Here is a 15,109-nt window from a genome sequence, read left to right on the forward strand (position 1 = left end):
TATGCAGAGCTGAAGAAGAGCTCTGTGTAATCTCGAAAGCTTCTCTCTGTCACCAACAGAAGTTGGTCCAATAAAGGATATTACCTCACCCGCCTTGTCTCTCTCTGACAGTAGTAGTTTTAAAGTTTTCCATTAACCCTTTTAAGGCAGGTGCCAAGGCATCCAGCATTCCAAAGAGAAGACAGGCTGGTGTCACATAAATGTTCTTTTCAGGGAACCTGCATATTTCCATGAAATATGTCTGACCTCAGTCACAGGTTAATCCAGTTTCACTGTGGCTTCTGGAGGTCACAGTTTTTGCTGAGACAGAATGCTATCTGGTAACTTCTGACAGCAGCACGCATCATTTCTGTGTCTCCACCAGCTACAGTATACCGGGGGACTAGCTTTCCAGCAGTAAAAGCACACCAAGGTCACAAAAAGCAATGGTGCAGCAGGCACTAAGTTTATCAGTGTCGTCACCCTTTTTAAGCTAAGGAGGGGGAGGCTGTTAGACTTGATACACTGAAAAAGACAAATCCATTCAGCTGCTGCTTGTCTCTCCTTAACTTTCCTTGCCACTTCTGCTGATCATTGAAGATATTTTGTATTTAAACTTTGAGGAAATTGAAATCTGGATCCAGTTTTCTGGCTAGCCTCTGTTTCTGGGATGGGTTGAGCCAAAACTAATCGCTACAGTCTTTCTTTAAAGTAGAAATATAAAATGTGCCCCCGTCCCGCCACTCGCCATAAGTGTAATCCCAGTAAAAGGCACTACTTTAAATACACATTGCTTAAAAAGAATACCTATCCTTCGCTTTGCTCATTTTCTGGAATGGTTTAAAAACAAGGTTATGCAAGTAGACTACCTCCCTGCCCCCACTATGTTAATTCTCTTCTGTTGCTCCTAGGCATTGGAAGACATGCCAAGTTCCCGCCTCAGTTGTGCAATCCATGTATATTTCACTGGTCATGGTACAGGAATGCTGCATATGTTTATTTCATGAATGCTTCTGAGCTTTTGGTTAAACAAAATAAACAGGATTCTTCTTAGTTGTCTAAGCATTCCTTTTCTAGTGTAATGAGGCCAGTTCTTAATTTCTTCTCTAGTAAGCAGAGCTTCTCTTCTATTATGATATGAGAGTTTGTATTCAGACACGCTACTCACAAATCATTAATTAATTTCTTGCAAAACCAAGATCACCTCCTTTGTAACGGTATACAGCACAGCGAATTGCAGCTATGATGAAAATCAGGTCATTGTAGATTCACCTTCGTGTACTGTGCTTCCTTTCCCCCCTATTATGCAGTGTATTTTTCTGTTATCCAGGGTAAATCTTAGAGCTTAAAAGGGAAACAAACAGTACGGTCACTGTGCTAAAGGATATTCTACTGTAACAAACCTTCAGGGTTTAATCAACGAAAGATTGCTGGTTAAGGGTAAATTTGCCCCTTCTGTGTTTTCTGGCTAGCAATTTTTCCCTTTTGTTTTTTACAACAGCCTCCAGCTCATTTTGAGCCCACTTTTCTAAGCTAGCCAAGCTTTTCTCAGTCTATTGCCTTAAACAGTTATAGGCTTCAGTTTCTCCTCTGCTGTTGCCCATCTTTTAAACGCTCATAGCTCAGAAACCAAGTAGCTCAGATGGTGGTCTCCAGTTAAGTGCTGTTCCGGGACTTGTGTGGCCCTTATGTCTTTGTGCTCCGGCAGATGACCTACAGTTCTCAAGTGGATCAGGGTAATTAGCTGATTCTGTACTGTCATCTAGTAGAAGAAAACACTTTAATGTGTATAAAGAGGGGTTAAGTGAATTTAATTTTCTCTTCTTCCCCTTTCATGACACCTCAATGTATCATCAGAAAAGGTGGCCTTGACTGTTAGACATTCCATCACATGAGGAAGCTGTGCATTTCAGACGAGAGTGGAAACAGTGGTTGAAGGGAGCTCAGTTCCAGTCATCATCTTCTCTATTGGTGCTGTCTTATTACAGAGAAAGAAAGATAAGCTCCTCATGTTAATGTCCTTTAAAAGGACAACTGGGGGCTATTTAAAGTGATGGGGACACCATCATCCTATAAGACAGGTGGGTGCATTTAGCTGCTCCCTTCAGGATGTACAAAACTACAGAAAACATTCACAGTAATATCCCTGGAGAAAGGAAAGAAGTAAGACAAGAGTGTTATATTTATGAAAATGCACTCCTGGAGTGGAGAGGTGGAGCTAGGGAGTCAATAATAATAACCCCTGCAAGTCAACTCAGAGGATGATTTTCAGTTGTTGCTGCTCTGGTACAGAAGGTGTTTTTATGCTGTGAGTATGATCTGATTTGATTTGTTACCCAGTGTTATTACACTTCCATATCTTACTGATTTTTAACACCAGTGCTCTGGTGAAAAACAAAAAACCATCATTTGCTTAATGGAAAAGGCCAAAATTGATGGAGGTGAAATCAAGATTTTCTGTCTGATCTGAGCAAGAAGAAAGGTGTTCGTTACAACCTCAGACCTCTTGGCATGAAAAAGTTTTCAGTTAGTTTATTTGCAGACTTACCTCTTGACTGTTTAGGCTAGAGGATTTCAAACTGTGGGGGGGTGTCCCCCTATGGGGGCATGAAGAAACGTTTGGGGGGGGCAGCCCCATGCGGTGGGATGCAGGGTGGGAGCGCCATTTCCATCCTCTGACTCACCTCAGCAGGCCATCCAGCCTGTGGGTCATGGTCAACATCCGCTGCCCCCAGAGACTGTTGCACGCGCCTTCCCCCATGCTGAAAACCCAAGGGGGGGAGGGGCAGTTATGGTGTCTATTTTTGTCTGGGTTGGGGGGGGGGAACGCAGCCAAAAATTGTAACTCAAAGGGGGGCTGAGCTCGAAGTTTGAAAACTGCTTTTGTAGGCAGTCCTGCTAACAATACACATGCTTTCTGTTTTACACTCCCAGAACTTCTTTGATACCTTATTTACCTAGCTTCAAAGGAATATTTAGAAAATATGTCAATGCTCCCTTCTCTTCAGATATCAAAGGATCATTCTTCTCATGTGTTTTGGGATGAAAAGAACAGTCTCTCTGTTGCTGCTGTACAGCTTTTAGATCAAAGGTGCGTTTATCCCGTCTCTCCAGACGGTATCGCATGGAAGGATTTTGAAATCTGTTTTTTTAGCCAGTAAGTGTATTTGGTCAGTATTCTTGAAGCTGAAGCTGGTCTTTCTTCATCAGCCATGACTCTTTGGACTGTGATCTCAACAGATTGCTCAAGTGAAGGGCTTGGGTCTGGTCAGCAAGCTCTAGGGGTTGCAGGAAATGGTAGAGATGATTCAGTGGGTAGGACTTTTCTCTCTAGGTTCTGGATACTGCAGATGTTTACTACTTTTGAGTAGTCCCTTTTGAATAGAAATAGGACTATTTAAAGTGGTAAGAGCTACTTCTGATAGTAAACATTCATAGGATTGGGCTCTGAATGGATATGTACCCAGCATGGGCCACCAGGGCCTGATGAAATGCATCCTAGAATACTCAAGGAGCTAGCTGAGGAGATATCTGAGCCATTAGCAGGGTTATCTCTGAAAAGTCATGGAAGATGGGAGAGATTCCAGAAGACTGGAAAAGGGCAAATATAGTGCCAGTCTATAAAAAGGGAAATAAGGACAACCTGGGGAATTACAGACCAGTCAGCTTAACTTCTGTACCCGAAAAGATAATGGAGCAAATAATAAAACAAATAGTTTGCAAACATCTAGATGATAATAAGGTGATAAGTAACAATCAGCATGGATTTGTCAAGAACAAATCGTGTCAAGCCAACCTAATAGCTTTCTTTCACAGTGTAACAAGCCTTGTGGATGGGAGGAAGTGGTAGACATGGTATATCTTGACTTTAGTAAAGCTTTTGATACTATCTCACTTGACTATAGTACTATCTTGATACTAGCTTTCTCATAAACAAACTATGGAAATGCAACCTAGATGGAGCTACTATAAGGTGAGTGCATAACTGGTTGGAAAACCATTCCCAGAGAGTAGTTATCAGTGGTTCACAGTCATGCTGGAAGGGCATAACGAGTGGGGTCCTGCAGGGATCAATTCTGTTCAATATCTTCATCAGTGATTTAGATAATGGTATAGAGAGTACACTGACAAAGTTTGGGGACAATAGTAAGATGGGAGGGGTTGCAAGTGCTTTGGAGGATAGGATTATAATTCAAAATGATCTGGACAAACTGGAGAAATGGTCTGAAGTAAATAGGATGAAATTCAATAAGAACAAATGCAAAGTACTCCACTTAGGAAGGAACAATCAGTTGCACACATACAAAATGGGAAATGACTGCCTAGGAAGGAGTAGTGCAGAAAGGGATCTGGGAGTCCTAGTGGACCACAGGCTAAATACGAGTGAACAGTGTAACACTGTTGCAAAAAAAAAAAGCAAACATCATTCTGGGATGTATCAGAAGGAGTGTTGTAAGCAAGATGCGAGAAGTAATTCTTCCACTCCACTCTGCGCCGATTAGGCCTCAGCAGGAGTATTGTGTCCAGTTCTGGGTGCCACATTTCAGGAAAGATGTGGACAAATTGGTGAAGTCCAGAAAAGAGCAACAAAAATGATTAAAGGTCTAGAAAACATGACCTATGAGGGAAGACTGAAAAAATTGTGTTGTTTAGTCTGGAAAAGAGAAGACTGAGAGGGGACATGATGATAGTTTTCAAGTACATAAAAGGTTGTTACAAGGAGGAGGGAGAAAAATTATTATTCTTAACTGCTGAGGATAGGACAAGAAGCAATGGACTTAAATTGCAGGAAGGGCAGTTTAGGTTGGATATTAGGAAAAACTTCCTAACTGTCAGGATGGTTAAGCACTGGAATAAATTGCCTAGGGAGATTGTGGAATCTCCATCATTGGAGATTTTTAAGAGCAGGTTAGACAAACGCCTGTCAGGGATGGTCTAGATAATTCTGAGTCCCGCCATGAGTGCAGGGGACTGAACTAGATGACCTCTCGAGGTCCCTTCCAGTCCTATGCTTCTATGGTATTAAGGTGATCTCCATGAACGGGAGATGTTATGTTTTAATTGGGATTTAAAATGAAGGTATTGAGCATTTGTAGAGTCATTAAAGGTCTTTAGTGGCTTTCACAAGAATAGAGTTAATTCTGGTTTCCTGGCCAGCGTTGGTAACTGCAGGTAGGAAAACCTGCTATATCTCCAGTACCAACATGAGGTTTTATTTTAAACCCACTGTGCCATTTGTTAATATTTTGTTGAGCATTCTTAAGCAGATTAATGAAAAGAATGTTGAAGGCTGAAAGGAATTTTCCATCATTTCTGGTCAATTCCATTGTAACCATAGTTGAAACCCTCTTCAGAATTGTGAGGCTCTTCTAATTTTCTTTCGTAATCCTTCCCTCCTCTTCAATGTGGCAGATATTCAGTCCTCTTTCTCTGCAGGCAAACTCTCCTCCAGGGAGTGAGGCTTAAAGAATGTACAAAATCAAGCCCTCTTACTGGGTGTGACGGGGTTGCTCCACTCACCGCTGGATGGCGCCACCTTCTGGCGGTCCTGGGGATTAGCTCGGTGAGGCCAATGCCTCTTCCAGCGGTCATTACACCTGTTCAGTTTCTCCTCTGCTGCCCCTCTCTCACTTTCAGGTGCTGCAGCTATCATCTTTGTGACTCAGCCCTCCGGCTAGGCCACTATTGTGGTTTCTCCTTCCAGGGACAGGAGTATCAAGGTTCCTGCTCTCCACTCCAGCGGTCTCAGGCAGTCTTTTGCTTCATTTTCTCATGTTGCCACTCCCGCAGTGGCTGGCAGGGGAACCTGAGCCCACCGCTACTCTGGGTTCTGGTCAGCGACCCTCTGCACAGCCGCCCAGGTCCATTCCCTGCACCTTGCTACTTTTCCCTGAGCTGCTTCCATAACCATGCCCTCCCCACTTTTCTGGGTTTGCCAGTCTCCTTACTCTCTCCTTCCAGGGAGTAACTTCAGGCAACTCAGCTCTGCAGTCCCCCAGACCCACTTCCCTCTTCACAGAGAGTGACCACAGACTTCTTCCTTGCAGTCCCCTCTTCTTCCAGATTTCTTGTCTTTCATAGAAGCCCTGCCTGTCCCTCTAATTAGCTGCCTCCAGACTAAAGCTCCCCTGTTTGCAGCCTAATTAGCTGATTGGGCCCACCTGGCCCAATTCAGCTCTTGCAGGGCCATCACACTTGGGCAAAAACTGTTTCTAATTTTTTCCAGAAATGTGTTATCCCCTCTACACATCTCTTCCTCCTTGTTTAGAAAGCAAACTGAACAAACTTCAGTTCAGAAATATTTTCTGCTTACCAATGTACTTGAATTAGATAGTTAGTAGCATTTCTTGGTATCAGAAGCAATAGAACATAGCATCTCCTTCACACAAAGGCTTCTTTCTTCATGTAGTGTCTAGCATTGGCCTGTTCTAAATCTGAGATATCTAAACTTCGGTTTAAAAAACACCCAAGGTTCATGCTGCTGATTCAGACACTATCTCACCACAGCCCAGAGAGCTGAGCTCTTTATTTCAAGAGTGAAGCTTGAGTGGTTTATGATCTCCTCTGATATTTTCAAAAGGGATTTCTATACTTTATTCACAGTTTTTTTTCCTGAATATATCATCTTGTTTAGATATTACATACATCTGTCAGCAAAGATGGTCATTATTAACTCCTCAGTCCCATTACATGCCTCATTGTCAGAGGTGGGCAGTTTGCCAGGAAACTGTGAGTCCCAGAGCGAGCATGGAAGGTTAGGGATAAAGTATACTAGTGCCAAAGAAACTCTATGCCAAGTGGATCTGTGTGGAACAACAATGATATCCAATGACTAGTTAAGTTAGCCACAGATGTGTTTTCCATAACACTATTTAAGAAGACATACAGTATCTTAGGGCTTGGTTCAGACATAATGATGTTCTAAAGTCAAATCAGATTCAAGCAAAATTGCATTTGTACTAGAGAAGCCTTTAAGGACTTGCGTAGTGTGATTCAGATGAATAGATGAATCAGATTGCTACACATTTTGCAAGAAGAACGTCTATGAGAGATGAGGTAAGGCTGCTGGCATTGAAGTGTGATAGTTTGATCTTGACAAGTTTGCTGTTTAAATTTTAGCTTTATTAGATTGACACACAGTTAACTGACTGCCTGACAGGCCATAAGTCTGAAGAAGAATCTCAGGATCTCCTGAAACTAGAAGCTTCACAGAATTGGTGTCTGTTTGTTTTTGCACTTACTGTTATTGCTTATGGTATCCTCCCCGTTACATTGCCTTCACAAAGAAGTGTTTCTGAATTAGCCTCAGAGAAGGCTAATTATGTTGGCCTCCTGCTGAGGGCAGTGTGCTTGTATCCAGACAAAACCTTACTGGGTCTAGAATGCAGCTGAATGCTTGGGTACTATTACCCTTTCTCAGACATTTCTAGGCAGGTTTTTTTTTCTTGGCATGATATCTCTAGCAATTCTTGGAATTTCTGGCCAACGTCAGCCTTGTTGACGACAAGCTGAGATTCCTCCCTACAGTGGAATCCTTGGCTTTGCTGTTTGTAAATCTGATTTTTAGTTCTCAGATGAGACCAATCCTGGCTAGAAATCAGGAGGAATGACAGATCAGTTACATGGTGGAAATTATGTGGGAAACTTAACTGGATTAGTTAATGTAATAGCTGAAGTAGAATGCTCTTTCTTTTGTGTTTTTCTGACCTATTTCTTTATCTTGGGTTGGTTTGTTTGTTTTTTGTTTGTTTTGGATTACATGAATGCAGTGCATTGAAATCAAAGTATCAGAACAATATACAGAATAGATCCTCATTGCAACAAGATTTTGATAGTAAAAAATAAAAACTGGAAAATAACACTGTTACAAATAATGTAAAAAACTTCCCCTATGCTTTTCGGGGTGGGAATGTATTTTACTGTGTGTTTTGTGGTGTTATATTAAGTGATTAATAATAGTATTGGTCAAATTTTGGTGAGAGGTCATTTTAAATTTTCCTTGAGTTTTCTGATTCATTCAAAACAGGGCTCAGATAGTAAATGTTTATCCAGGAAACTGCTAATCTCATTCCCTCTCTTCTTGCTTCTCTGTCATATATTTTATTTTAATCAGGCAAACTTCATCATTCCTCCCCATCCAGTTTCGTTTTGTATGTGAGCCTGGGTTCAAGAGATCTTGCATTCCTGTATTTAGGGACTTGTACCAGGGTGTGTGTATATAGATTTTGAGAATAACCATGAAAAATCATGGCTTTGTTGGAAGCATAATTACAGGTAAAGCTGATCTGTGCATTCATTTTTCAGGTACGTTCTGATTTTTACACATTTAGGATAGTCTGGGTATGTTAGATCACATCACTTGATAAGAAGAGAAATAAGTTTACTCCCAAATAATTTTATTCCAGAAATGCTTATCCCTATGGATTTATTTCCTCTTTTCTTTACAGGGTTTTTGTGAACAGAAGTTTAGCAATGGAAAAGATAAAGTGCTTTGGTTTTGATATGGATTACACACTTGCTGGTGAGTTCCTTCTTGATTTTTATACCTGATTCTGATCAGTGCTTTGTCTCTTGCTTGTTAAGAGAAAAATAGAGATTGGTTGCTCCACTCTAGCTAGGAGGTGCTTGCTCAGTAGGCTGAAGTGCCGCCTAATCAGAGTATTTTCATTTCAGATGTTTCAATTACATCAACTATCTTGAAACCGTATTTGGTCCCAAAATATGTTGCCCTAGTCAATTTCAAATGATCTGGGGTCTCAGACAGAGCAAAGCTTACACTGAATGTAATTGGTGTCCTAGATCAGTGGTTCTGCGTACCTGGTTGAGAGGTCTTCTGGGGGTCCATCAACTCATCTAGATATTTGCCTAGTTTTACAACAGGCTGCATAAAAAGCACTAGAAAAGTCGGTAAACACTAAAATTTCATACAGACAATGGCTTGTTTATACTGCTCTGTATACTATGCACTGAAATGTACGTACAATATTTATATTTAAATTGATTTTTAATTATATGGTAAAAATGAGAAAGTCAGTAATAGTGTGCTGTGACACTTCTGTATTTTTATGTCTGATTTTGTAAGCCAGTAGTTTTTAAGTGAGGTGAAACTTGGGGTACGCAAGACAAATCAGACTCCTGAAAAGGGTACAGTACTCTGGAAAGGTTGAGAGCCATTGTCCTAGATGCCTGTTTGATTAAAATTACACCGTGATGTGAACCTGGCTGTAAGTGGTAAGCTGATTTTGTTTTTTATGCTGTGAGGATGTTAAGACTGTACATTTACCCAGCCTGGTGGGAGATATGCCTGTGAGAACCACTATCAAAGGGATCTTAATTCAACTGTGACTAAGCTTCCTTGTCTCCCACTCCTCAATTGGCTGAGCCTGTGTAATAAAGGTCAAAGGATAGGGAATATTTTATGTTTGTGTTGAACAAGTTAGTTAGAAAGCTTTGTACATTTCTGTACAGATGTACATTGTGCAGGGGCTATAAATGACCTTTTAGCTTTTTACATTTTTCATGCTTTACTTCTCCATCGCCCAAGTACAAGGAATGCAAATGCTCTGAAACTTAAGGTGGAAGATGGGAAATAAAACTGTTTGTCAAATAAATATATAATATATTCTCTGCATGTTATGCAAGATAAAGATTAAAAAGCCCATTGTTCATTTCCCAGGTTTGTATTGCAGTGTATATATTGTAATAATAAGCACTGCACAAAATTCTATCCTCCCTTCCCACCACCATCAATGTCTTTGATATAAGGTATCTGATGTTTCTACTACACTGGATATTTTAATTTAATTTATAATTGCTATCTATACTCCTGTTCAAGATGAGAAATGTAAGCTAAAATGTCAAGGTTGGTTGATAAATGGGTCAGTGCAGGGGGTCAAGTCTGGTAATTTAGTTATTCGAGTGATTGCACATGTCCGTTCCATTTCAGGCGTGCACGTGTGTAGTGCACAGTTGTTGGAGATTTTTCCCTCAACGGCACCTGTCAGGGTGGCACATGCACCTTCTGCTGCCTTGCGCCATAGCTTGAAGGTATGAAGGGCAGAGCCGACCCTTCCCCTCCCTCAGTTCCTTCTTACTGCCTGTGATGGTTGATGGAACATGTGATCTAGCTATTGAAATCTCTCCCTCTCCCCCCGCCCATATTTGTAGCTAGTTGGTACTTGTTTCAGAAGTTTTAATGCCATATACTGTTCGTTAGTTACAGAAATAAGTTTTATTTTAAAGTGTTTTTAAACACTTCAGTTCCTGTTACTGGGTACTGTTGACAGGGCGTGCCTTGGTCACTGGGTTTCAATCCCTGTCATTCCTGCAAGAAGCCAGTGTCAGTGGGTGACCTGCACTCCAGTTGCCTGAAGTGTCACGGGGAGACTCATGTCAGGTATTGGTCTCAAATTTGCAAGAACTTTAAGCCAAGAACCAAGAAAGCGAGGCTGGGCTTAAGTTTCTTCTGCTGGAGATGGTCCTGTATTCCCCCTTGGAGACTTTCCACTCGGAGAAGGTACTGAGCATGTCAGTATCCATCAGAATTGCTCCTCTGGTTTTTGATTGACCCTCAGGGTTAGTCACCCTCCCTGCTACAGAGGAAGAGGCACTGAAAGATAGCATCTAAGGGATCAGTATCCGATGGATCCGGGGTAGGCAAACTATGGCCTGCGGGCTGGATCTGGCTCGTCAGGGCTTTGGATCTGGCCTGCAGGATTGCGGGCCTCGCGCCGCTCCCGGAAGCGGCTGGCACCATGTCCCTATGGCCCAAGGGGGAGGGAGGGCAGAGGGCTCCATGCGCTACCCTTGCCTGTATGCACCGCCCCCCGCAGCTCCCATTGTCCGGGAATGGGAAATGTCCGGGAACTGCGGCCAATCGGAGCTTCAGGGAAGGTACCGACAGGCGTGGGGAGCCCGCGGAGTCCTCTGCCCCTACTATTCTCCCCCCCCCCCCCAGGACTGCACAGATGTGGTGCCCGCCTCTTCTGGGAGCAGTGTGGGGCCAGAGCAGGCAGGCAGGGAGCTGCTCCAGGTAAGTGGTGCCGGGCTGGAGCCTGCACCCTGAACCCCTCCTGCACCCTGCACCCCAACTCCCTGCCCTGAGCCCCCTCCCGCACTCAGCACTCCCTCCTGCACCCCAACCCCCTGCCTTGAGCCCCATCGTACACCCCACACTCCCTCCTGCACCCCAACCCCCTGCCCCAGCCCTACATGCATGGCCCTGCATGCAATTTCCCTACCCAGATATGGCCCTCGGGCCAAAAAGTTTGCCCACCCCAGCAATAGATCAAGGTCCCTGGCAACAAAGTCCAGCAAGCATGTGGACAAGGATGCAAGAGCGTGCATGAGGCTGAGGAGGTCTCTGAGGCAATCATCTGCTCAGGAGGGACTGTCGACTCTGGTATCGGCACTGGCATCATTGAGACCAGCCCCTGAAGTGGCTCCATGTAGTTAACGGTAGAGGAGACTATCCTAGTACCATCTATTCTGGAGGCTTATGCTGCAGCACAGGATCTGTGAGTCCTACTCATAGCTCCAGCATGGCCTCAGCAACATTGGTTTTCTGCTCTGCTGACCCTCTCATACACACCTCCATTGCCACTACTATGGGATGGAGACCTGATCTCTCAGGACCACGGTCGCTCTCCGACCGCAACCTGAGGCTCTCCTCCTGACTGCCTGGGTGCTCCAGGCTAAGGCTTCAAGAGGAGATTTGTTCAAAGCGGGTTCCAGATGCACTTGTAAATAGTAGAATGCCCTCTATTAGGTTTACTTACCCGGCAAAGTGGGAGTCACCATTTTGTCCCAGCAGAAAAGTGTTCCCCCAGTCCACGCTCCAATCCATCGTGTTTTGGACTATTTGTTATACTCAAAACAGTGAGGTCTTACCATTAGCTTCATCAAGCAGCTCTGAGCTTTCCCACCTGCCAATTGATAATCACTCATTTTTCTCCAGTCCTATGCCAGTTAGATTTCTGAAGGCTTTGAACTGATTATACCCGCAAGGACAAGATCCTGGTTTCCCTTGAGACTTAAATATGGTGTTAACAGAGCTAGTGGGTCCTCCTCTTGAACCATTGGCTACCTGTTCATTACTCCATCTTTCCATGAAGATAGACTTTTTGGTCACAACTACCTCAGCCAGGAGACTAGGCGAAGTACAAGCACTAGTTTCTGGACTCCGTATACGGTCTCTTGCAAGGACAGGGTATTCCTACGCCCTTATCCGAAGTTTCTCAGTAAGGTGGTATCTCACGTCCACATCAATCAGGCAATATCTTGATCAACTTCCTTTCCTAATCCTTACCGTTTTACCTGGACAGGACTAAACCTTTTAGGTCATCATCTCTATTGTTCGTAGCAATTGCAGACAGAGTCTCTTCCAGTCTCTCCTCGTGGATCTCCTGTTGTATTCATTTGTGCTACAACAGGGCTGATGTATCGCCACTGAATAGAGAGCTAGTGCATTCGACCAGATCTCTCACAGTCTCTGTGGCTTTTCTGGCCCAGCTGGCTATTTTGGACATTTGCAAAGTGGCAACTTGGTCTTCAGTGTATACTTTTGCCTCCCATTATGCCATCTCTGAGGAAAATTGGGATGATGCCAGATTTGGATGTGTGGTCCTTCAGTCATTATTCAGGTAGACTCTGACCTCCAGATTGAACTGCTTGTGAGTCACCTGAAATGGAATAGACATGCAAACATTTGAAGAATTAAAAATGGTTACTATCCTGTTTGGTAACTGTTGTTCATCGTTGCACATGTCCATTCCATGACCCACCCTCCTTCCCTTCTCTATCAGAGTCTAACAGTAAGAAAGAACTTATGGGGGTTGAAGGTAGCTTTGCCCTTTATACCTTTGTGTTGTGGTGTGAGGCAGGAGAGTGTGCATATGCTGCCCTGACAGGTATTGCTCAGGTTAAATCTGACAACTGTGCACGGAGCACACACACACCTGAAATGGAATGGACATGTGCCACACATCTCAAAGAACATTCGTTACAGAATAGGTTGGTAACAGTTTTTTACTGTATCAGCAGGTGAGTAGTGTGGCAGGGAAGGCCGCAGGGACAGCACTGAGGATCAGAGAAGCCAAGGGCCAGCAGCCACATTGAGGTCAGGAAAGCCTCCAGAGGCTCCTGGATAATCTATATTGGGTCTGGCCATAATCCTTGAGTGTCACATGCTTAAGGTGATCAAATTTTCAAAATAAAAAATTGTGGCAATGTTTTTTAGGATTGCAAAATAGTCACTCAAAAAACAAAAGTAGGTTTTTTTTAAAAAAAGTTTGTGGGTGCCACTTTTGCCAATTTCTGTCTCAGTAGCAACAGATACAAATTTCTCAGCGTGGAGGATTTTCCCAGCAACTCAGATGTTCTGAATGAGGTTAGTATGAAACACTGAATGAGTGTTGTTAGCATTTATGGTGAACAAAAAGAACAATTTCGATAATGTTTATGCTCCTTCAACTGATCTCTCTAAACACTGTTTATCCCACAGAACATTCATTCCACTGGGCTGTTCCTGGTAAATGCAGAGCAAATTCTACTTGGCACAGCAAAATGACTTGAATGAACATATACTTATTTAAAAAAAAAAAAAGTTTTGATCGATGAAAATGAAAAATATGAACATTTTAAATGTCCTCAAAGAATTTTCTAGGGCATGATATGGAAAACTGAGACTATCCTAGCAAAGCCAGGATATAAGGATGCTTTAAGCATGCTATGTCTAGTGCAGCTGGAGTGGATGTGATGCTATATAGTATGGAAAACAGAGAAGCATGGTCTGACCTGATGACTGGGAGCCAGAGACATTTTTGTTTCAACTTTGACATTGATGATGGCTCCCTCTGTGATTTTAGGCAAGTCACTCTGCTGCATTTTCTCCAACTCTACAAAGTGGATAATAATCCTTACTGTTCTCCCTGATCTATGTGTTGTGAGAATCTGTTTAATGTTTGTAAACCACTTTGACAATGAAAAGTGCTATGAATGTCAATTTCTAAGTAGTATTTTCCTCCTTTTTCCTTAACTCAGGCAGACAAACTAATATAATCTGTTCATCTTTTTGTATTTCAGCATCCTTTGTTACCCACATGGCTAAACATTTTTTGAGTATTACTTGCAATAAATAGTGGAATCCACTATCCAGCTTATGGCACATAAGTAGACTTTGTTATTGTTTGCAGCAGGAGCTTTAAATGATGCATTCATTGTTAACTGATGTTGCATTTTCTTGAGGATTATATTAACATCTTGTTGTGCATAGCCTCAGAGCTAATATATTCCTGCTAAGAAAAGTTAGCCACTTGCATAAATCCATGCCTCTTCACATGGGCTTGGAAGCAACCACCAGCTTCTGTTTTGTGTATAGAGAGAGAGAATGTAAAAAGTTGTTTTTTAGCTGAGATTCAGCATCAGTAAATGACATCTTCATGCCAGTATGCTGGCTTGTGACCAGAATCCCAATTGGTGCATCTTCAAAGCCTGTACAGGGAAAGAAGTTGACCGAAGTGAAGGAGAAGGGTGTGGCATCTTGAAGTCCATCAGCCACTCAACTAGTCTTCTGCCTCTGCAGTCCCAGAAGAGACCACGGGCCTTGTTAAGCTACCTTTTATCATTAAAGTTGCTTTAAAAAATCCCAAACACCCTCATCAGTGTGTTAGATGCCACTAAGACACTGAAAGCCTATACTTATGCTCAGACTTTGATTTTGGAAGGTGTACTGATTGCAGAGTCCTTTTCCCATTCTGTATCCTTGAGGACCATGATGTCAGAAGTAAATTGGTGACATTCATTCCTGGTTGGCAATCATTGCCTTTGATAGCTGAGACCTCAGGATTGTTCAGCCAGAGAACAGAGTTCTTTTTTTAGAACACCTCCAAATTGTCCAACTTGTGAAGGGGAGGAGGCAGCATTAGCAGCAGAAAGAACCCTATACACTATTTTCTTCTTTCCTTCTCCAAAAGCAGCGGCTTTGAGCCTGTACCAGCAAAGTGAGGAAAGAGGGCTTTAGGCAAGATGCTTCCTACTACCAAAAAAGTCAGGAGAGCTTAACCCATCTTGAATTTAGTTCCTTAAACAGCTTTGCCATCAAGATGAAAATAGTGCGTCTGTGGCCAGCTCC

The 15,109-nt window shown here is 42.8% G+C and overlaps 1 protein-coding gene across 2 annotated transcripts in view; it reads left to right on the plus strand.

The window, feature by feature from the left end:
* Positions 1-15,109, plus strand: part of NT5C2 (5'-nucleotidase, cytosolic II) — an 87,297-nt gene that overhangs the window by 33,485 nt on the left and 38,703 nt on the right. For both annotated transcript variants that reach the window (XM_073354479.1, XM_073354480.1), the window contains one exon: positions 8,427-8,500. In XM_073354479.1, coding sequence (XP_073210580.1) covers positions 8,427-8,500 — 74 coding nt within the window. Of the gene's footprint in view, positions 1-8,426; positions 8,501-15,109 lie in introns of those variants that run through there.

The sequence above is a fragment of the Lepidochelys kempii genome, chromosome 7 (genome assembly GCF_965140265.1).
Source record: "Lepidochelys kempii isolate rLepKem1 chromosome 7, rLepKem1.hap2, whole genome shotgun sequence".
Classification (NCBI taxonomy): Eukaryota; Metazoa; Chordata; order Testudines; family Cheloniidae; genus Lepidochelys; species Lepidochelys kempii.